Here is a 23,532-nt window from a genome sequence, read left to right as displayed (position 1 = left end):
ATGTGTTGCGCACGGCTCTTGAAGGCCTTCGCTTAGCAAGACGGAAAGACTAAGAAACCACTTCCAGATTCCGTGTGATGTTTCCAGAGGCGCAGCCAAGGCGAAAGTTCGTGGAGCTTCAGTCCACCTCCCCCTTTCCCACCTACGTTCGTCAGAATCGAGCGCCGCTTTTCACCCCAACACTGCATTCGTTTTTAGCCGTTTTCACGACGAATTAATCTACTGAAAATTTTAAAAAGTTCTGAAAATGGTTCTATAAAGTCTACGCATAAACTTAGCACTCTGACAACAACAACATTGTTTTAATGCAATTCCATTAGCATGCAATAGGTAAACAACATTTACCAAACTAAGAATAAGTTTGTTATGTTAAGCGGGACCCTATATAGCCATTTCTTCAGCCCATGCCGGAAGTTCACCGAACTTCTAGGAAAATACTAGGTCTGGCAATCAGCAATGTGCATCGGTTGAAGGCCTCGAATGGCGACTGCCCCATTTTTGTTCACATCGGTGCTGTGTGGAGCAAGGCGGGCTTTAAGGATCATTTCATTCAAGAATCATTCATCTTGCATCTGTTCGTAATGCGGAGGTCATGTGACTGGGCTTAAAACTCTGCCCTAAAAGCCTAGCGCCTCCCCGTCGTCCTCAGCCGTGGTATACTCTCGTCACAAATTATGGCAGCACCCCTGGGTGAGTATGTCATGGACCTTTGCGGCGCACTCGGGTGGTGAGACTGCACGGCGTCGCCTGTCGTTCACTACGACAGGAAGGGTGGGTACCGCAGAAAGTCATCCCTTAAACCTCCAGTTCCCTAGATGCGTAGCTTAAACACGGCACTACCGCCATCCTGTCGCTGAATGTGTGGGGCAATCGAATGTGAAAGAGAACTCACGCACCAGCGGGCGAGACTGGCTGCGTGGCGAGGCCGGCATAGATGGCCGCTATCACAGCCCCCGCCAGACCGTGATAGCAGCGTATCTCAAATCCATCCCGCAGCAGCCACGCAGCATGACCGCGCCAGTGCGGCACCTTCATTTTCGCGCCATCACCACCCAGGCCATTATATTTCCGCGCCATCACCATCCAGACCACTATATTTCCGCGCCATCACCACCCAGACCACTACATTTCTACGCCAACCCTCCCCCCACGTTCCCGCGCCATCACCACCTAGACCGCTATATTTCCGCGCCGTCACCCCCCAGACCGCCACATTCCGGCGCCATCACCACCCAGACCACTACATTTCCGCGCCATCACCATCCAGACAACTATATTTCCGCGCCATCACCACCCAGACCACTACACGGAAAGCGCAGCACCCGGCCGCCGAGACGCCCGACACCCGGCCGACTCACCTTCTTCTGTTTATACTTGATGGCCAACTTGAGCCGGCTGAGGTGCATGCGCTCGCCGTGCTCGAAGGCCGGCCCGCTGGGGTCGTGGTTGAGCAGCACCTCCAGCTCGTACGAGCTGCGCGTGTGGTCCAGCAGCGCCGTGGCGAAGTCCTGACAGCGTTTCCGCAGCTCCTGAGGCGCGAGGCAGGCGGTGAGCGGCGACCTGAGATATGTGGCCCTTTAGCGGGGGCTCGACACTTGCGGCCCTCTAGAACTACCCTGACCCCATCCTCCAGTGTTTGTCTAAGCCCTTCGATGTGTGGAACAAAATCACAATAAGTTGCTTAAAGAAAACGCAAGAAAACAGGCAAAGATTACATGTTTTGGGAAATGTAATCGACTGTGCTTCAAGCAATTGCATAAGGCTCCGCTTATGTGAACAGCAGAAGGTATTGAGGTATCGAGGAAGCGTTCCATGGACGCATGTGGATATTTGGGGAGAAGCGCTGGTTGCTTTCTCGTTTGTTTGTTTTTTTAATTTAGAGCATTAACAGTCCACAGGCAAAAGCCCAGTTGCGGAAGCAGTTCGATTTTACAAACAAGTGCCGACAACAGCAATTCTTAACACGAGATCCCCGTTCAAACCTTCAGAAAATCAAGGGGGTTCGTTTGGGTGATCACAATGAGAGGGTGAGACCAGAACATATTTCCGACGTCCGACGTTAGCTCTACTACGCAAACTTCAGTTTCGGTACACCATGCTTGTGTAAAACTTCCACATTTAGAGTGCCTATCATTTGTAACTACATTTCACGCGAAGGTCCTACCCGACGCGACGTTCGTTAAAAGCAAGATCCACTTAACAAAGGCAAAGCAAGTCTCATTAAAGCCACACAATTCCGAAAATCACTTTCCTGCAAGTTGAGCTAAATTTAAACCCATTTCTGAGAACTATCTGCAATTACGCAGGTGGCCGTTGTTGAAGCCCGGCGAACTTCAACAGATTACCGGACAGCCGACGGCAGCAGGCGGCATATAACGCACTGACCAGGCTCTTGCTTAATCAGCTGGCTCAAATGGCATTCAGCGTCTTACCCCACCGCCCTGCGGTCCGCACACAGCTAATTTACGGCGGGTCCAACAACCCGAAGCGGCGCTGGTCGAGCCTGGGCGCCTCTCCAGCCGGCTAGCGCGGCCGGGTAACACATCAGGCTAACGAGCTGCCGAGCTTCGCAGGAAGCCATTTTGTTCGCCAGAGCGAGGTCTTCTGTAAGCAAACGAGCTGTAGCGGCAAAGAGAGAGCCGCCTCGTCAACACCATAATGGGGAGTCAGTTCATACAGGTTCTCATGTCTGAATCGCGCATATGAGCCGCGATGAGGTCGTCAAAGCAGATCGTGAGGCATGCCCACACGTCGAGAAACATTTATATAGGTCTAGTGAAACCCCCAATCACGAAACCCAAAGTCAGTTGTTAGAAAGGGAGAAGCGCGGGCGCACATGGGCCATACAGAATGTGCTGTATGAAGTATCAGCCATGGATTTGGGGATAGATGTAGATTATGTATCATATATATATATATATATATATATATATATATATATATATATATATATATATATATATATAGGTGTGTGTGTGTGTGTGTGTGTGTGTGTGTGTGTGTGTGTGTGTGTGTGTGTGTGTGTGTGTGTGTGTGTGTGTGTGTGTGTGTGTGTGTGTGTGTGTGTGTGTGTGTGTGTGTGTGTGTGTGTGTGTGTGTGTGTGTGTGTGTGTGTGTGTGTGTGTGTGTGTGTGTGTGTGTGTGTGTGTGTGTGTGTGTGTGTGTGTGTGGTGTGTGTGTGTGTGTGTGTGTGTGTGTGTGTGTGGTGTGTGTGTGTGTGTGTGTGTGTGTGTGTGTGTGGTGTGTGTGTGTGGTGTGTGTGTGTGTGTGTGTGGTGTGTGTGTACACCTTGTATCATGTCACTAAAATGTAACGGATTGGTTATTTATTGGCAACATCCTTTTTTGTAATGCACAATCCAACAAAGCGCTTGTTGGCATCTACTGTTTCAGGTGGAAAAGAACAAGCACTGAAACACTTAAATTTGGGAGGAAATATTTCAACACCCTTGTACGGCTGCGATAGATCCTCGTTTTAAGCCGGGTGATATATTGCAAATTAGTTTAACACTAACCCCCGACAAAGCGCAGCACTTCATGCAACTTATTACGCAGAGCTCTCGCAACATCACTCAAAAAGATAGCAGGGACGGCTTGTTTTGAGGCTAATGGATTGTGAGCGACGATAAATATGTTGTGCCAGAAAGCCCACCGGCCAGGACAGCCAGACTATTGCATTTAGTCGGCCGTATTGTGGACGTCGGGACAAATTTCCCACATGAAGACACTTAAATGACAGCCTTGCCGCTGGCAGTTAGTGCAGTGATGATAGCCAGACCGGCCATAGTCCTTGACATTTCTTTCTTAGGTCGCCGTCTGGCCGTATCTTTACAGCTGTGTTCACCGGTTGCCCAGATTGTTCAGCCGAGAAATCCGCATGACGCCGGCAAATCGGTGGCCATGCGACACTGTCCAGAACTGGCGACAGCCAGTCTGGTCATGCAGCCGCCGTCTCAGGCGTCTGTTGCGGGTCGGCTGCTCCTATCCGGTACTCCTACCGGGTCGCCACAATGACCTCGGCTCTAGAGGTGACAGGAAAACCGCACATGTGATGGCCGCCGTGTGGTCCCAATGTCATTAGGGGATGGTAAACTGCCCAACCTGGATTGTTTCCGCCACTTGCACCGCCTACTCTGCGACCGGGTCGTACTACAACGCAGTGGTCCCGCAGGAATTGACGTCATGAATCGGCGAAACACGCTGGTGGTGCCACCGCGAGGAACGACGTCACGCGCCATCGGTCGGCGCAGGAAGTAGTTGGTGACGTGGCGGCGCCTCTCTGACCTGCTCGGTCTTGGATTGACCTGGACACTGACTGACCTGATGGTGGATCCTGACCCGGTAGTGGACCCTAACCTGACCTGGACACTGGCTGGCCTGCCAGCAGATCCTGACCTGACCCGGACATTGAATGCCCTGATAAAGGATCCTGACCTGACCCGGACACTGACTGACCTGGTAGTCGGTCTTGAACTCGTGCTCCAGCACGCTCAGCCGCCGCAGTTCCCAGCTCAGCTCGAACGCCTGCAGGATCGGGTCCTTGCTGCTGAGCGCAATCAGCGACGGACTGGCCAGTGCCCGATACGAGTTGATGCGCGAGCGGCTGTGACGCAGCGAGTCCTCCCCGTGTGACGTCATACATTCCTCGCAGCCGCACCTGGCGAGCAGAGGGGCCCTGTAAGTCAGGTGGCCCGCATTGCCGCGCCTGTCGTGGGATGAAGTCAGGTAGTCCGCTGCTGCCACACCCTTGAAAGAGATGAAGCATGATACACTCCTTGCAGCAGCACTTGTCACGCAGGGTGCGTGGCGTCCCACGCATCTGACCTCGTGTCATATCTTCCAGTATCACCCAACCAAGAGCGGATTGGTTAAAATACAGTGCCTGCCTGGGAGTGGTTTCCCATAATTAGGAGAGCATTACGATACACTTAAGCGAGCTAAAATACGGATCAAACCTGGTAACACCACATACGCCTGTTTCTCTCTGTTGACATTGGATTGTGATCGCCGCCGGGTATCAAAGGAAGAGGTCTAAACCTGCTTTGAGCCATATGGCTCAAAGTAGGTTTATGAGTGTGTCCGAAAGATGGAGCTGATGCTAGAGATGGTTGGATGCAGAACACACATTGGTTGCTCCTCTAGGTGCGGGGTATCCGGAGTAGGCTGCCTCTGTGGGTGTGTATGCTGTCGTCACCAACAATTTGAAGGACGTGAGCCAATAAAAATTTTCAGGAGATGGCTGTCCATTCTAGAACATCCCAAATTCATCGAGTGCTCCTATAAGATCCGGATCTTATTCCCTGATCAACCTTTCGTTTGCTCGCAATACCACGGAAATCGGTTTTGGGCAGCCTGAGTGGGCCCAGTGCGTCAAATAGAACGGTGGTAGCTGGGCCTGGGAACCAGGCACGAACGTCAACGCAGCAGCCGCGCCTAGCACATGCCGCACGTCAAATGACACGGCGTTAGTGAAATTCGATCCATCAAATGGAACGTAAGCGGCCTTAGAGGACCTCAGACGGCAAATAATGGAGCTGCAGGCCATCAGTCTCAGGCATCAGCCGAATAGCCAGGTTATTTTATTCAACTTTTGCATCATTGACAGCGATTCCTTGCCATCTTGTGTGCGTTATCTACTCACGATTGCCTCACTTAGCCGACCGGCATCATACAGAAGCGTTGTTTTGTGTCCTCCCGCGTTATATAAATAAAAAGCCTTATAGTGGGCTGTAACGTAGCGGAATAAACAAACGACGTGCAATAAAAACCAGGAGGCATGATGAAAATAGCCCGCTACGGGGCGCGCTGGATTTACATGCCTTCTTTGTTGTTGGTTCACTGTCGGGCCATTTGAGATTAAATGGTGTTTTGGGCCCCATGCAAACTAGCCTGCTTGTCTGTACTCAGGGGCGATGCTGCCTTTAATGCCCGGGCACATCTCCCCGAGTAAATCATGGTCCAGCTGCTCGCGTTGGACGCGTCCACCAATAAATCTCCATAAATGGTGTCATCGACGACGACACATTGCCTCCAGAAGATCATAAGTTGCAGATGCGATCGGATTGAGTGCCGGACGCAAACTTAAGTTTTGCATGAGCTCTGAAAGCTATATCGTACGTCAGAAAACTATAACGAACAAATCCGTGCAATTTTAAGGATAATTTAGGCTGTTCTTGTTAAAAATGTAAGCTGTTGCCAGACAATTTTTAGCACGTAATTACCGATGCTTTCAAACACTGAGATTCCTAAATACTCCGTCCACTGATGGAACATTCGGCACCAACAAGCTACGTTCTCACAACAGAAGGTGAGATCGGATTATCAAACTGACGGTGAAGACACAGACCCAAGGGCTGTGACACTTTCAAAACAAGAGGGTCGTGTAAATCATTTCGAGTGCGCTCTATGAACCTGTTAATATTCGGCAGCCGGTAGGGCAATCGCGTTGTCATGGCAACGCCGGAAACATTTTCCATTCCACTCAACGTTCTCGTCTCGACAGGAAGCGCATTGGTATGTTTTTTATGAGCGGAAGTGCAGACTGAACTAGCTGCCCCCAAGCAGTGTGTTAACTTAAGAGGCCTGACCCGGCTGTCATGCTGTATAAAAACTTAACACTTTGCAGCCGCTTATCACAGCCTCTTGCGTGCTCCCGCATCACAAAGTGTTGTCCTTTAACAGCTGTACTATATGAAATTTAAGGTATTCAACAACTGAGTTAACCGAAGGTATTGTGCGAGGCAAACTACACCAGCGTGAAGTCAAGTTCACTTTGAACAGTAGCCCGCATCCAATATCTTTGTTTTTTGTGTTCTGTCTACGTTTCAAAGCCGTCAATCAGCGACAATTCATCGGTTTGCTCCGGTAGAGTGGCCAGGTCAGACCCACCGGCGGCATGTCCGATCGATGATTCAAAAAGATAAGCTACCAATACTCCAATAGCGAGTCTCTGCCTCCCGCGTGGAGTTGGTTGCCTACGGCGGCCGTCCGCACCCCCCGCGCCTGGCATTCTTGACTTTTAAGTCGCTGTTTCATTCACTGTAACTGTGTATCTATGCGTATGACGTATCTCTATACTGTGTGTATGGGTTCTTTTTCCTTGTACGACTAGGCGCAGAACAACCACCACGTGTATGCGCCTTGAATAAAATAACTGTAACTGTAACTGTCCTAAACGCCTCAAAACGATGGGCATCCAAAACATTCAAAAAACAATGCGTAGGTTCCCAAAGGTACGAAGATCAATGAACTCCGGTATCTGTATGATCGACATGATGGCGATTGACCGACAAGACGTCAGGTAAATTTGAAACGAGTGCAGCGCGAAATCTGAACTTAATGATGGTTTAGTGGGAGACCTTTGCCGACGTAGCATTTGCACGCTGATTTACAAACTAGCACGTTTGGAAGCTGTGTGAAAGGTCGGGAGTCACTCGTGACCGTGAGCATTGATGAACGCCTGGAGCGTTTTCGTAATGTATTTCAACGATTGCCCGACACATTTTTACAAGTGTCAGCCATGTAGTGATGCTGGCTGATCTGAGCACAATACGAGATCTTAACGCGTGCTCGTGCTGTGGTACGCCTGTGGTACGTCAAACTTTGCATAGCTGCAGGCAATTAAACATAAAATATTTTGAAACACAAATTTGGATGTACCTTGTAAGGTCGTTGACCTACGACAGGTCAAAGTCAAGCCTTGCTACCAGCGAAGGCCATGTCTAGGGAATCGTCCAGTCTGATGCGACAGCGGAGTGCTAGAAGAAGACACACACCTATGAAGTGACATATTGGGCAATACATGAACTTACTTTAGCGTTACAACACATTCCGTTGGCCTAAGACCAGCTATGAAGCTCAGACCGAGGTCAAAACCTAACTACCCTTTTACTTGGGAGTTTGCTTTATGGGGAACTTTGTGGTGCTTATTTCGAATTTAAGAATGACAGACACCGAAACAGACACGTTTCATGGACTTTTAAAGGTCAGATTCGGCCACTGACCCAAAATGAGTCTGGCCAACATTTCGTTTTCAGAAACATACCGCCTAGCGTAATAATTGGCGCTCATTTGAATGTTAAAATGACAGCAATTTCGTACTTCTTCGGTCACCTCGGCCTTTTGAAGCGTCAAACAGGATAGCTGCTCTTCAGTGCGTACAATTGACCTTGTTTCTAGGGAAAGTATCTAGGTTCACGGTGGTTGCGTAGGGAGGTCTAGGGACACTGCATTTCACACAATTCTGGGTTTTTAACTTGTTTAGCCTTTTTAACACCTCGGAGCCTCGAAATTTGACACAAATAAATTCACCCATAGGTTAACCCACCAAATTAAGTAAGTTGTCAAGTGCATTTGCGAGGAACATTGTGCATATAAAAGTCACATAACGAGCTCATTATGAAAGAAGGGTCTTAGTTTCCAAACGATATTTTAAAAGAAAAATTAAGTTCCAGAATAGCCCGTCATTCCACGCGCAGTCCCATCATGGTTATGATACAAAATGTCCACATTTCGGGAGAAGATTTCGGAAAAATGTCAACATTTGTGATTAGAGAATTACACATTTTTCGTGCCAAAGGGAGAACTCTACATTACCACCGGGTTTTTAACTGAAACAGCTATCTTAACGATTGTTCAGTGCAGTGTGCGGCCCTGTCCTTCTGAAGACCTAAACCCCTCTAGTTTCTGAGCTACGCGACGGCAAAGATGTGCAGGCTACTTCGGAGAGGCTTTTTCAAGGTTACTCAGGCATCCATGACGCCATACTGTCATTTAAATTCTGTCCTTCCGTTAGCCATGCGGCGATCTAGGCTAAGCAAAATATAATTGTTGGGTCTTTCATATCTGGCGTTCGTAAGCACGATTTCCAGATATTAAGGCCGCCCATCGGCTCTCATTCAGTGTTGTGCAAGGTACGATAAGGTTATCAAACAATAACATATTGGGGGCATATTCATTAAACAAAAGCATTACGTTGTCCAGAGCAGTCTTGTCCAATTAAAAGTATGCCAACAACTGTAGATGACATTTCATCATGTCTGATGCTTGTATCAGTATCTTCAAATATGAAGCATTCCTTTTAATCAAATGCGCAGCTACATTTCGCAAGCTTTCTGGGAAATCCCGTCCGATCATTCAGCTTTCTTATCTAAATACCGTAAAACGTATCACGCACACATTTAACATAATTGCGCTACTTGATGATGGAACCGTAAATGCTTCAATGGTATCTCCATGCAAATGGAAAAAAAGTTTCCATTAAAGATCTCATCCTGGCACTAGAAGCATTCAACCTCTTGTTCGGAGATTGTGAGATGCTCATGAAAAAGGATTCCGTCGCATGCGGGTTGTTACCATGCTACTTTTCTAGAAAGCCTGGCGACCACGCCGGGCCTTTGAAGCCGAAAATCTTTCCACTCTCTAAATAAGATTCACCCTGCCGGCTAACTAACTAATGATGGCTCTGACACTTCGGTTACCTCTCGCTCGTCCCGTACCGTATACAGCGTCTTATTGATACTAGTGGGCAAAACAACTGCTGGCGTGGCATTGACGAAGCGGCTTCAATTTTGCTATTCGCAACTAAACTCACAATGCAATAAACACACCGAGGAGCACCGGAATGTCGGGGTTATGGCGGGCTCAATCACGACCAAGGCGCCGATATTACCCGTGCCTCCATTCTCACACGATATCAGCGAATCTTTTAGCGACAAAGGGACACACAAAAAGCAGAATCCCAAACGCAGAACGGGTGGTAAATTCTTACTGTTCTGCCACCTGATGGATGGCTACTGTGAACACCAGTGTCAGCCCCCGCGAGCTCGGGTCGACCGATGCATCCTTGGCACCAGCAGCACACCAGCGCCGCCTCTGAGACTCTCCAATCCCACGGCGCCAAATCACACCCCGGTCCCAATAGCGGCAACTAAGACCGTCATCGGACCAATCGCTGCGGGCACCGACACGGTCCTGAACGAGCCGCGTCCGGCGGCCATCCCCCCCCCTTGCGCGCGGGGGGTGGGGGTCGAGATGACCCGCCGGCGGCGGCGCCGGAGGCCGCTGGGATTATGGGCCAGACCTGGCAGGGAGCACTGGGAGCGACAGAGACGCGGCAGCTCCATTTTCCCGCATCCGCCGGCGGCGAGCGCCACCATTAGCCGCCATGGCTCATTACGGCGGCATAAAACGCGCGACCACCGCGCTGCATCCAAAAGCGGTGATAAATATTTAACAAGCGCGCCGTGCACGGCTTCCAGCCGCGGCGTGATGGATCGAGCGTGGTGCACAGAGGCACGTGCGATGGATGAGTCGCGCTCTCAGAGGGGTTGTAAATGACCGAGCGGCGCTGTCGGCCCGTCGGATACTCCCGATGCGGCGACTGGAGCCGCATCAGCCTGATCTTGGCATTCCCGGAGAGCGGTGTAGCAGCGGTGCAGCATCAGGATGGGACGAGCGAGGATGTTCCCAGAGGTCAAAGAATGGAGATGTGCATCCAGCGATGATAAGTCCACTAGGGACTAAACACAAGGTCAAGCTCTGATGAAGAAAGGTAGGCGCTATGGGAGGATAATCGGCGAGTGATGATGGATAACAACTGCCTCAATTACTCCAGGGAGACCCCTTTCCTCACATATCTCTGCTTTGCAGCGTTTGTTTCGCAAGCTCTAGTCATCGTGACAAAATGCACAGGCGACGAATAATGCAGCCAGCGGGCACGGAAGTTTGGGTCGCATCGATTCGACGTCTCCTCATCTCTCAATTTCATTGCCATTCACCAAAAATGCTGTTTTAATCTTAGTTATTTTCTGAGCAAGCAGTCGTGCAACGCCTTCTGATAGGGAAGAAAGAGCATCAACAGCTGCAGATGATTCATTTTGCTCGGAACTACCTGATAATTATTCACCGCCATGCATAACGTCTCTATCAAAACCGCATTGGTTAAGGATAGTGAGAATTGTGAGTTCATGTTCCGAAATAAACTGACCTGCATTACACCGGGAGGTTGTGAGTAATCGACAACATCAAACAACCATTAGAACATACTGAAAGAATGTTCGTCGTTTCACAAGGCAATACTCATGGGCACTCGTGGTCCTAGCACTGCCCTAAAACGTTGAGCATTCTCTCACGGTTCGTGAAGAGCACAACTTAACTTAAATAACTGAAACCGCGATTTACGCTCCCAGGGGTTGCGTATCGCAAACCTAACATTGCGCATTTTTAATGCTTGTATATTACTTGTCTACCATTAATTTTTAACCATACATTTAGTTACTTTTATGTTAATGCGTGCCATAAATTTGGTAACGGGGGCGTACCCAAGAGGCTACTATTACCAAAGATCCCTGATCCTTCTGATTGTTTGATAATGCCATTATTTCAATAAATTTTGTGTATTGAAAGCGGGTATTATCAGCAGAAGAACTTGTTATATCGAAAACAGGAGCTCAAGGCCTTTCTTGTTTGTACGAACATCGCGAACACAGCTCAAGAGACTAGCAGCCGATACGGACGAGCTGTGGAGATCACAAAACATCAAAGCTCCTCGCGTAAGCAAAATCTGTACTAATTAAAGTTGATCATGGTCTCATGCGCTCTTCAAACATCTTCACAGAAACTGCCGAGACTAAATCAAAGAAAGTGGGCGGGCCGTCCTCACTTTCACGGGGTGCGTTTTAAGGAAACACTTCCCATCGGCCGTTTAAATTTCGCGCGGATGCCAGTGTACACTCGGCATACTTAAAAACAGGCGAAACTCTCGAGGCGATTGGACACTACGCAGCCGTCGATGTGATAACTGCCGAGAGGCTCATTTGAGAGTCTTAAGGGTCTTAAGGGTCGCGGGGTTTTGGCCTCGGGCGTTTTTTGCAAGTTTTCACTTTTTACGAAAATTATCTCGCTCGAAATGCTCCATTATCTCCATGATTTATCAACTAGAAGGAAAATATTTCAAATGTTCTCATGCAAGACAACTTGCCTTGGTGCTAAAAATGAGAAAAAAAATATTACGAAGACAAACGTCCCCTCAAGCTCTCACAAAATCTGTCTCACCGCAGAGACTTAAATGACTTGACACAGAGAAAAACTCCGACGTTTAAATGGTCCTCTTAACGCACAGCAGGGTCTCTATTGTCTTCCAGTTTTCAAGTTGACAAGCTCACGATATCCGATGATGGTATGCATTTGTTCTTAAGTTCTCATTGTTAACAACAGGCGTTACACGTTTAAGAAGCTGGTGTTGACCTGGTCTTCTGACCCCGATGTTCTTGCGGTATCTGCGTGCGCATCTTGAACATAATAGCTGACGGTAATTTTTTCCACATTTGAGCATCATACATTCGTAATATATTTATTACTCACATGCCTCAATTTGAATTGCAATGAATGACAGTCACCGTTGTCAATGAACCTGACACGCCATGTTTACAAAACACTAGCACGCATCAGGGTTTGAAGCAACGCAAAACGTCCATTCATCATTTCAGGCTTTCAAGATTGCTGCGAGCTTCAGTGTAAAATAGACTATTTTGTGAAATTATACAGCCCCTTATTGTTTACCACGTAACCACCACCAAATGTTTTTCAGAGCAGGCGGTCGCAAACTTAACACAACGGCCACGTGCAAGCATTTGGTAGGCACAGAGTGATGGCGTTCTAAACTGTTCTAGAGCGCAAAAAATATATAGGTTCCAATTTCAAACTGCGCTGGTTCATTTCGATGAAATTACTTGAATACATTGTGCCGTGTTGTTCCAGTACGCTAAAAATCATGGCTACTTATTCCCATGTACGCTATTTCACTTCGACGAACTTGCGTCACAGCATTGCATTGAGCTTTCACCAAATTTTTAAGTGAAGTGATTAACGTGCGTGGAAATCGTACTTTTCGTCAAACCAGCGCATAAAAATACAAAATTGTTTTAAAAGCATTGCGTTTCACTGGTGTAAGCACGCCGAAAAGTCGCCGAAGTTTAAAAAGATTCTCAAAGTGTCGTTCTGGGCACGCTGAGAAGTATTTGAACTTTGAAAAGCATCTCAGAGTCCCCTAGCGGATCATCCTCCTTGTGGTCTCATAAAATGACAAACTGGTACGAGATGAATTGCAGCAAAATGTCTAATCGCGAAGACGGCACCACATCTCCGACGAAAATTCCCATTGCAACTTCCCCAAAATACTTCTCAGTGACCTACACGCGGTGCTTTTCTGGAACAACGTAAGGCACGGAAAGGAGGCGTAATTATTGCGACATCACATAAGCCAATCTGCGCAGTGCGCAAGTTGACATATCACCATGCGCCTTTCGTTACCGTCAATTCATACCGGATGCGTCGGACGCTATTTCAAAACACGTCATCACCGCCTTCATAACGCAGCAACGCTCGCACCCCGTGACTTGCAAGAGCAGCCTAGTAGTTTAGTAGTTGCCTAGTCTAGTACAGCCTAGTAGTTGGTTCATACACGACTTTCAACCGATATGTGCTAGCACGAATGGTGCCCAACTCAATCGAGGGAGGATGCCGGTGCAGGAGGGCGGTTATCTTTGCCAACTACTCCCTCGGTGTTGGAAAGTGGCCCGCTCCCCGTGGCACGTGGTCTCTGTACCGTTCAGCGTTGGCATCCCAGAGGATTCCGGCGTCATTAATACCTCGCTTGGCCTTGTTTGTCGCACGTCCGCGCGCTTGGGGGGGGGGGGGGGGGAGGGTCGCAGCGGGCACCCATCTTCAGCGGTAAACCCAGCGCATACTTACAGAAGTATTTTCCATGAACCAGCTGAGGCAAAACGTCGATTTTTAAAAGATGTGCTGTTTTTTGTTTGTTTGAGAATAAGGAGGTCGGAACCATGCGTGTGAAAGGCGGCATGTATATTCGAAAAATGATTTTAAGAGTACCTAGCATTAGTAGATTGTTACTTACGTTGGTTCAAATTAAGTTATTAATTTAACTCGATTTAGTAAACGGCTGTCTCCTAAGTTTTAGTGCTTCAGATTAGCATAGCGAGATTCATTTATTTCGAAGAAGGCCAGATGATCATGAGCTAATGCACCATCGTTTAGTCCGATCGTCCCAAAAACTCGAAGCTCATCAAGTATTTACGAGCTGCCGCTGCAAGATTCCAGTTTTGAGCGTAGTTCAATTCCCTGTCCGCTGCGGAAGCTGATGCCGCCGGGAAAGGGAAATCTAGCCATCCAACAGCCAAACTTTCAGATTAAGCAAAGGCAACATATTGAACCCCGTAAACTACTCAGATCAAAGTCTGCGGAATCATTCAGATGGGCTACGAGAGAACATCACATTGAACGTTGTCGCTCTCCGGCACTGTCGTATCGAGCTACATGTATCTTCTAGGCTGAACAAAAGTTTGAAATGATGCATTATCTGCCACTCTACATGTAAGCTGTCCCCACTATCACCCGATTTGACCCACGTTTTTGATTGGCTTTTCTATTGCACATGGCACTGAATGTTGCAAAATGCTAGTCTATTGCCGCGATGAGGACTCAGTGCAAAGCATATTTACACATTCAAAAGATGCGCATGGTTTAATTGGACGCCGATGAAGCATTGCGTCGACAGTCGCTGAAGCGTCTGGTCCAGACGCCGACCGCCCGCTCTGTATCTGCCGCAGAACCGACACCTCTCGACGCGTCTGGTCCGGACGCCGACCGCTCGCCCTGCATCTGCCACAGAGGCAACTCTGCATCTTCCACAGAGCCGATACCTCTCGGCGTGTCTGATCCAGGCGCCGAGCGCTCGCCCTACATCTGCCACAGAGCCGACACCTCTCGACGCGTCAGGTCCGGACGCCGACTGCTGGCCCTACATCTGCCACAGAGGCAACTCTGCATCTGCCACAGAATCGACACCTCTCGACACGTCTGGTCCGGACGCCGACTGCTCGCCCTGCATCTACCACAGAGTCGACATATGTCGACGCGTCGCCGGATTGAGGGCGATGCAGCGTCCCGACGCCCCCACACCGTAACCTCTGAAGTGGTTACGCTTTGCACACTCCCTCCGCCGCCACCACCCCCTCCCCGTCCCCCTATCCCCGGGCGAGGCCCGCGGGGAACCCCAGCCGGCGTATCAACAACAACAGACGGCGGAGAGGTCTGCTATCACCCTCTGTGGGATTGGTGGTCCCGGAACGCGGGCTCTGGTTTCCGCCAACACCGCGGCGAACGATCTGGATTCGCGCCACCGCTGCCGCGATGCCGGGCCCTCAGCCCGAGCTGGTATTCAGGCAGGAGGTCAAAAGGCGCGCACGCACCCCGGATACGCCCTCTTTGTGTAAACTTGATATTATATTTCGATGGAGATATTTTATTCGGGTCGCTTGCACGCGGTCCGAATAGTGTTTTTGTGTCACCTAATGCCATAGGAAATGCAGTCCATAATAGAATGGCGGCGGTACTGGAGCGTGTCTGGTGGATTCACTCTGAACACTACAATGTGTTTAGTGAAACCGCAGATCAAAGCATGGGCTTTAGGGGTCCATGATCAAGAAAACACGCAGGCCATTCAGCAATTTGGTAAAAATGGCATGTTTCCAGCAGGAGGGAGCGGAGGGCGCTTTATGTTACTTCCAAGTGTTGCGTAAGTCCTACAGCTGTTTAAAATGCAAGTGACGCATGCACTGTCCAACATGGCGGTTCATCCAGCAGCGGAGAAGGGAAAAGAAAGGGCTAGGGCTATTTGAGACCCACCAAACTGTAATTGTCGTCGGTACCTAGCATTCGCATCTTTCTCCCAATTCTTGTCAAGATCCCACACAATGCATTCGGGTGTTGCCATTATCAAGCGTCACAGTAACTCGCACCAAATGCCCTTGGAAGGCAAAACCCCAAAACCGCCAGGAACTCAATTCGGCTTGAACCAGGCTAGAACTCGACAGCACTAGAACTCGTGACTTTCCGCACAGGTCGTGGGTAAATACCCTGCCGTTTTCTTTGTCCAGTATCTGATGTGTCCGAACAACTTTTTAACGTGAAGGCTTGAAATCGAATGAAGGCTGGAACTATGCGGACCACCGCCTTTTCTAAAATGCCGCACCGGCCGCTACAGTGTAATTATCCCCACAAACAAAGCAACCCAGGCGCGTCAATATTCCCAGCCAAGCTCGAGGGGATGTCCTAGTCATTTCTGCATTTTGCGTGGCGAAATATATCAACACACCACTACCCATCAAACTCACAGCCCTATCGGCGCTCGAAACGACCGTCGCCCAACGACGGGCCGCGCAGTCATGGCGAATAACCGAAGCATTCGCCTGCCAGCTGAGCACACACACTCGCAGATACGAGCTGCATACGTCTCCGAGCGGCGGGCTCCGTCGGCGCGCGGCGGACGATGACGGGGCCGGCTCGGGCTCCGCCGGAACCTCGGCCGCCGTCCGTGCGCCGCCGGCCGGAGAGCGACCGCTGTAAGTCAGCTTGCCGGTGCTGATTGTGACGTGGGTCGAGGGAGGGCCAAAGTTCCGATGAAAAATCGCCGCTTTAGCAAGTTAGCACGCTCGATTGGACCTGAATGTGGCACTTCTCTCGGAGACCGGAGTGCTGTGCCTCATTCTCCCGTCGCAAGTATCGCGCGGCGGGTGGTGAGGATTGCCGCCGAGAGCCCGCGCGAGGCGACCCGCACGTCCTCAGCCTGACCACACCCAGCATCACTCGATGCCAATGCGCCGGGGTTCAAACGGACCCCGGACCGGACATCCGGGCGGTCATCGCGTGCAAGTGATCACCTCGCCGCCGCCGGCTGTCGGGCTGATCAAACACCGCTGGACGGACCCGGACGCGGGGCATACCTGCAGCTGTGCGGGGTGGGCAGGCTGGCGCCGCGGTCCATCAGGATCTTGATGATCTCGTAATTGTCGCGGTGGGCGGCCAGGATGAGCGGCGTGATGTCTGGCGTGAAGGTGGCCGTGTCGGCCGGCAGCGCCTCCCAGCTCTGCCGGTCAGGGCACACAGCGTCAGCAGATCATCACTACGCCGCTGAGGTGGCCGCGTCGGCCGGCAGCGCCTCCCAACTCCGCTGGACAGGTTGCAGAACGTCATCAGGTCATCACAACTCCGCTGGGGGGGCAAGCTGGGTCAGCAGCATCTCTCAGCTTTGCCACAAAGGTCGCAGCCCGGCAGCAGCAACATCGCTGGGAGAGGGGAGGGGGCGGCAGTGCCGGTCGGCGCTCTGAGGCAGTATCTACGGTAGGACGCGCACGTCAAAATGTTTCACGCGCCATATTTTCTCAGTTTGATTCATAGTCGACGCCAGACACGTCCGGCATATACCCAGCTGTGAGGTAGACGGATCAGGACACTATGAGGGGCAGCGCCACTCTCAGCTACTGCTCGTTTGATGTAGAACGGTTTTATTTTAATGCAGGACAGGATTAAAGACTTGTCAAATTTATTAGCCGTTTTTACAATGAAATAATGGATACAACATTTTCTAAAAAGCTTGTATAATGTTGTTTTACGTTAAAGCATATACTTGACACTCAAAGCAGAAATCGTTTTGATGGGATTCCACTGGCATGCAAGAGGTAAATTACGTGTATCGAACTACGAATATGCTTGTTAAATTAAACGAGGCCCTTCACATACATTTCTTCAGCCCATGCCCTTACCTCGCTCAAATTCTGGGAAAATACTAGGCCTGACAATCTGCAATGTGAATTACTCGAGAGTGCTAGTACTGGCTGCGCCATTAGTGTTTGCATCGGTGCTGTGTGGAGCAATACAGGCTTTGAGGATCACTTTATTTAAGGGTCATTCATCTTGGAGAATGTTGAGACATGTAAGCCCTGCAATCTCTGTAGGTACTGAAAGCAGCCTTCGTAAGTGCTGCCAGCCTATGAACGCGGGCGTTACAGGGATGTATCAGTTTATTTAGTCGTATGTGCACCGCAGATGCACGCTGAATGTTTCTTTATAAGCGTTGAAAGTTTCGGCAGAAAGATATCTGATATCACCTACCTATCTATAACCTATCCATAAAAGCATGGCATTGCTAATAGCCCGAAACCCGCAGTTGTATGGAATTAGGCGTCTTTACAGACATGTTTGTAAATCTCTCCGGAACATTTCCAGCGTAAATTCGCTGAAAAAGGTTTGTGGTTATAAAACCAATGCTGAGAAGTTTTCGAAAAGTTTTAAAAATTACGCACCGTGATCCTTCATGAGGTTTGTTATTGTAACTGAATATCGATCGATCTGTCAAACACTTGAACCTGGTACGACACACCACTCACTCAGCGAGTGAGCACTAACCACTTATCGTGCTCACTTGCGCACTTTCCGTGCCGCTGAAAAGTTATCGGTAAACAAAGAGCGGAAAAGTGGGCGCCTAAGGCGACCTGAACCCAACTCTCCACAGCTGGGTGGATTGGAAGTCAGGCGCTCTAGCCAACTGAGCTATCAAGGGCGGGGGGGGGGGGGGGTAGGGTGGGACAAAGCGCTGTTTTGGAAGCTCTTCACGAACATCTATTTTCTTTAAGTCCAACTCGCCCCATCATTTCTCGGAAAACGCGCAGACCGATCGTGATCCGGTCGAGCATGCCCAGTGTGTGCTGCAAGACGCTGCACTCCTTACCGATAGCATATCTCGCCTCCGGCTACCAGAGCACCAAAATCTTGACGTAATACGTGACCAGTAGCCTGGATTTCCGCTGGCGGCATCACGTTCTGCATCATCTTGGAGAGCATGCACTCCCTGTTGTGACTCGGCGTGAGCGATCGCGTCACCCGTTTCCTCGGATCACGACGCGCCATACGAGGCCGCACCCACGGCTACTGACGCGCCCGGCGTTTGCCAGAGGGCATCGAACGTTGTCGTCAGTGTCGTCCCAGATAGCCGACGGCGGCCGGGCTGGCCTCCCCCCCCCCCCCCCCCCCCCCCCCCCACCCCTCCGTCATTTCAGCCGCGCACGCACGCAGAGCTAGCGGTGGCTCTGCCAGGGGCAGTACCAGCATGACATACAGGTAGTCGGTGAAACGGAACGCTTTGTTCTTGAGCAGCAACACCTGCTTCGTTATCTTGCACGTGCGTAGCGGGTCCTTACTGGTGTGAGCGAGCTCCGCATGAAAGCTTCTCATCCATGTCACAGTTAGACTCCCGTGAGCAGGCACCTACGCCCTCGGCCATGCTCGATAACAAATGTAAAATGCATTAATCTGGAAGGTCAATCTATCCTTCCTAATTTCGACCTTGATCTCGATTCCGATAAACTTGATTTCGATGGCAAATCAAAGCAAGATCTGAGAATTACTGATCTCCTGGGCGAAGCGCAGACAGATTTCCTCAAAGAGAGGGTTCCACATTTGTATTGGATATTGTACTGAAATAGCAATCTTGAATATCATTCGGTGCATGTGACAGCCCTGGCCTTTATTCTGAGCTACACGCCCGCGAAGATGTGCAAGCGATTTAGGAGAGTCTTTTTCAAGATCGCACAGGCATCCATGACGTCATGGTGATATCATTCAAATTCTGTAATTCATTTCCCATGCGATGATCGAGGCCAATAAAAATATAACTGTCGGGTCGCTCATATCTGGCGTTCACGAGCACAATTTCCCGATATAACTGCGGTCAGTTGGCTCTCAATCAACGTTGTGCAAGGTACCATGACACAATCACACAATGACGCATTGAGGAGCCTGTTTACCAAACAGAAACTTTGTGTTATCTAGAGCATTCTTTTCCACCTGAAAGTGTGCCAGTAGTTATAAGTGAGCTTATTGCATGACATATGATGCTTGCTTCAGTGTCTTCAGAGTATTCTCTCTAGTTATGGGCACGGAACTTGGCCGGTAGGCATCATGCCAATTTCAATTGCCTGTCGGGAGCCCTCTGAAATGAAAAAGAAAACTGAAGGCCTACTAAACGGATCAGGTCCGGCTCCTTCCTTTCCTGTTCCTGGGGCTTACCGTCGACCATCATGCAAGTCTAACCCCCGTGTCGGGTACGGGCCTTGCTCATGTGAAGCACGTCGGCCCTCGCCGTGGCGCCAGCACCAGCGGCTTCAGATCCAGCAGCCGTCCATGTCGAACACCGGCCGTGCTCCGTGTGCGGCGGCACGGCCAGCGGCTGCACGGACGAGTCGGCCTCGAGCAGGACAAACTGCTCGCAGGGGACGGATTTCACCGTCTCTATGACCCACTGCAACAGATCGGCCTCCAAAGGCGTGGAGCGCTTCAGGTCGTCCACGGACAGCAGGCGTGCCAGGGGGGCCGGGTCGGCAGCAGTCCACGGGCAGCAGGCGTGCCAGTGGGGCCCGGATCGGCAGCAGTCCACGGGCAGCAGGCGTGCCAGTGGGGCCGGGTCGGCAGCAGTCCACGGACAGCAGGCGTGCCAGTGGGGCCGGGCAGCCAGGCGTGCCTGGGGCTGATCCAGCATCTGCGTACAGCTGACCGTGCCTCGCTTGGAACGCGTCTTCAACGCGTCCTCGCCGCCTCCAGACACTGCTCGTGTGGGAATCGTTTGCTGCGGTCTCCCTTTCTCCCTCGACTCCCACCGCCATCGACCTTGTGAGACGCGTCCTTCAACTGCGTCCACTCGGGCCGGCCTCTGCACCAGCTTGCCACCTTGGACTGTCGTCTGCTGCGTCTCTCTCTCCTCTCTCTCTCTCTCTCCCTCTCCTCTCTCTCCTCTCCCTCCTCTCTCTCCTCCTCTCTCTCTCTCTCTCTCTCTCTCCTCTCCTCTCTCTCTCTCTCCTCCTCTCTCTCTCTCTCTCTCTCTCTCTCTCTCTCTCTCCCTCTCTCTCTCTCTCTCTCTCTCTCTCTGCACTCACACTCTCTCCTTGCTCTCTCCCTGGCTTTCTCGTCCCAGCCTGCACTGACGGCTTGTGACGATACCCGACCTTGCCAGCTTTGAGCTACGTCACTGGACCATGACGGTGATGAAGAAAAACGGTATTGCGCCTTGGCAAGCCAGTATCTGGTAATTCATTTGCACCATCTCTATACCATGAAGCAGACATATGACACTTAGCCCGAAACATGCATTGAGTATAGTTGTTTGATTAGCTAGCGCTGCGTCTCTTATCAAACCCACAAACACTAGTCTTGTAGTTTTGCACGGAGGAAACGTTGAACATGCCTTTTCAAGGACGCGACATCTTAAAACCCTGCGATTGTGAAGGCGATGTGTCATTAACTACAATATCCAATTGTTTCGCCATCTTGTTCGATCAGTTAATGTTGTCAGTAAGGTTTGACACTAGTGTTTTCTAGTTCACACTGGCGCCTCCAGAATGGGCTCGATAGAGAAACGAATGTCGGGCTGGGGTGTTAAGACAGTGTCAAGTTGTGGCATCAGGAGACGTACATTTATCTGGCAAGAAAACATATCGATGTAAGCTCGTCTCTAGAACCTTTATACTTCCAAATGATGAAGTGGCAAGGCCTGGGATCTGTTTAGGACAACAATGACGACAAACTTATTAACAACAGACTATAAAGTCTATCTTCGCACTAGGCACGATCAGCTGGAACGAGAATTCAGAGATATTCGAAACCGGCAAATTAGTCGGGGAAGTGCTAGATCGCCTGCGCATGTGTGACATTTTCGTTTAAATATGTGATTGACTCCAGTATTGCACCCTGTGCAATTAATGGACGACTCTCATTGTCGCGCAAAGTATAAGTCGAATCGTAATTGCTCAGAGACAGGACCAAACGATCGAGGCAGAGATGTCGACGTCGAGATTAACCACATTAATAGGGCACTTTAGAAGCCATGCCCGTCAAGCGAATTATGCTAATCGCAAGGAGATGCTCGATCGACGGCGATGTTGGCACAAACAGCTGCAATAAATCATATTTACGAGACAGTCCTGATACATAATTTTCATTAAATGCTAGAGCCAGCTTTGGGCTCAAGGCCACACACCAACACAATACATTGGCCTATCCAGGCTATACGTTGATAATGTGCATGTGACTTGTGTGGCCCGTTGTTATTGTGAACAGTCGGCGACTTATTGACGAATCATTTGACAGTCATGTTTATCAGTAAGGCATTGTGCCAACGGTGTGAATGGTGGCAGATGAGGTCATAGGATTGCGCAGGTCCGGATGGACAGGAACTGGGCCGAGAAAAGCGGATAAGGGTTCTGAAAACCGTTTTCGGTTATACCCAAACGGCAACTCTGAGCTCCGGAGTCTACCATGCCTTAACGTTTACACTGCGACCATTGTGCAAGGTATTGGATCAGTCGGGATTAATGCAACACATGTGGTTATCTAGCTATTCCGAACACACAGAGCCATTTTGTCACATGACTGCTGGTTGGCAAGCGTAGCGATGGCTGTCGGACCATTACTTGTTTCTCGCAACCCATGACCCTGCGTGATTTTCATAGTTTTACGGCCGCTATCAACGCACATGACGCGTTTGCTTCACAGATCGGCTCAATTTTCGGAACTCAGCAGGCATTATGTATTTGCAGAGCGAATCACTTTCTCCGAGGCCGTGCATTATTGGACGACCCATTAATCTTTAACGCAGTGTAAATGTATACAGCCTCGTAAACATCTCCATCCATCAACGCTTACTATAATACCGGCCAGCCACTGAGTCATGCAATCGCCCTGCACACAATGTGTGTGTTACCATGCGGTGAGCACCGCCGGCGGCGCCATGACCGGCGCGGGCCGCCGTCGTACTCACGTGCAGCTCGCCCGGACCGGTGGGTGAGCTGCTCGTGCTCCAGCAGCAAGTGGTAAGCACCGCCGGCGCCGCTATGACCGGCGCGGGCCGCCGCCGTACTCACGTGCAGCTCGCCCGGCCGGTGGGTGAGCTGCTCGTGCTCCAGCAGCAAGTGGTAAGCACCGCCGGCGCCGCTATGACCGGCGCGGGCCGCCGCCGTACTCACGTGCAGCTCGCCCGGCCGGTGGATCATCTCCTCGTGCTCCAGCAGCACCTCCACCGCCTCCACATACTCCTCGTTGATGGCGTGCAGCAGCGCGTCCTTGGTCTCCACCTGCGGGGCGCACAGGCTCGGTGACAGGCGAGCTCGAGCAGTGATCGGGCCGCATCAGGCGGAGCAGCCTGGGAGTCATGCGGCACAGGACCGAGGGTGGAGCTGTCAAGTGTGCTCAGCTACGTGCTTCCGTGATTACACCGGGCATATGGGTTATACGCCCAAGTGTGGGCGTGATGGGCCAGTGTATATATGGGAGGCACAAAGACCGGCGGCATACCTGAACCTGGAAATATTCTCAACATAGCGGTTTCCGGTATTATGCATGCCTTAATGCCTCATGGCACGCTAAGCATCATTTGTCATATCAAGCTGTCCTGGTATCACAGATTGGTTGTCAAGTTGGCCAATAATCGCATTTTGGCTGCAGGCTTTTTGACAGATGAAACCTAGACTGACGTCATAAATATAACACAAAACACGAGCCAGCAATCACATGCATTCCATACAGTTGCTTTGTCCAAACCAGTAAAGGAGGCAAAAGTAATAGTCTTATTCCTCGTAGGAAAACCAGGAAAATGGAGAGGCTCCCATCTATCTATCTATCCACT

At 50.4% G+C, this 23,532-nt stretch overlaps 1 protein-coding gene across 1 annotated transcript in view; it reads right to left on the bottom strand.

Moving 5' to 3' along the window:
* LOC119107997 (transient receptor potential-gamma protein-like) overlaps positions 1-23,532 on the bottom strand; it is a gene marked incomplete in the record, with an annotated part of 151,978 nt that overhangs the window by 62,731 nt on the left and 65,715 nt on the right. Inside the window, 4 exon segments of the mRNA XM_037231583.1 lie at positions 1,359-1,529; positions 4,455-4,656; positions 16,805-16,947; positions 22,874-22,981. Of these exon segments, the coding sequence (XP_037087478.1) occupies positions 1,359-1,529; positions 4,455-4,656; positions 16,805-16,947; positions 22,874-22,981 (624 nt within the window).

Source organism: Pollicipes pollicipes, unplaced genomic scaffold (assembly GCF_011947565.3).
Source record: "Pollicipes pollicipes isolate AB1234 unplaced genomic scaffold, Ppol_2.1 Scaffold_6686;HRSCAF=7923_pilon_pilon_pilon, whole genome shotgun sequence".
NCBI classification, from domain to species: domain Eukaryota; kingdom Metazoa; phylum Arthropoda; class Thecostraca; order Pollicipedomorpha; family Pollicipedidae; genus Pollicipes; species Pollicipes pollicipes.
This window is presented reverse-complemented; position numbering and strand designations above follow the sequence as displayed.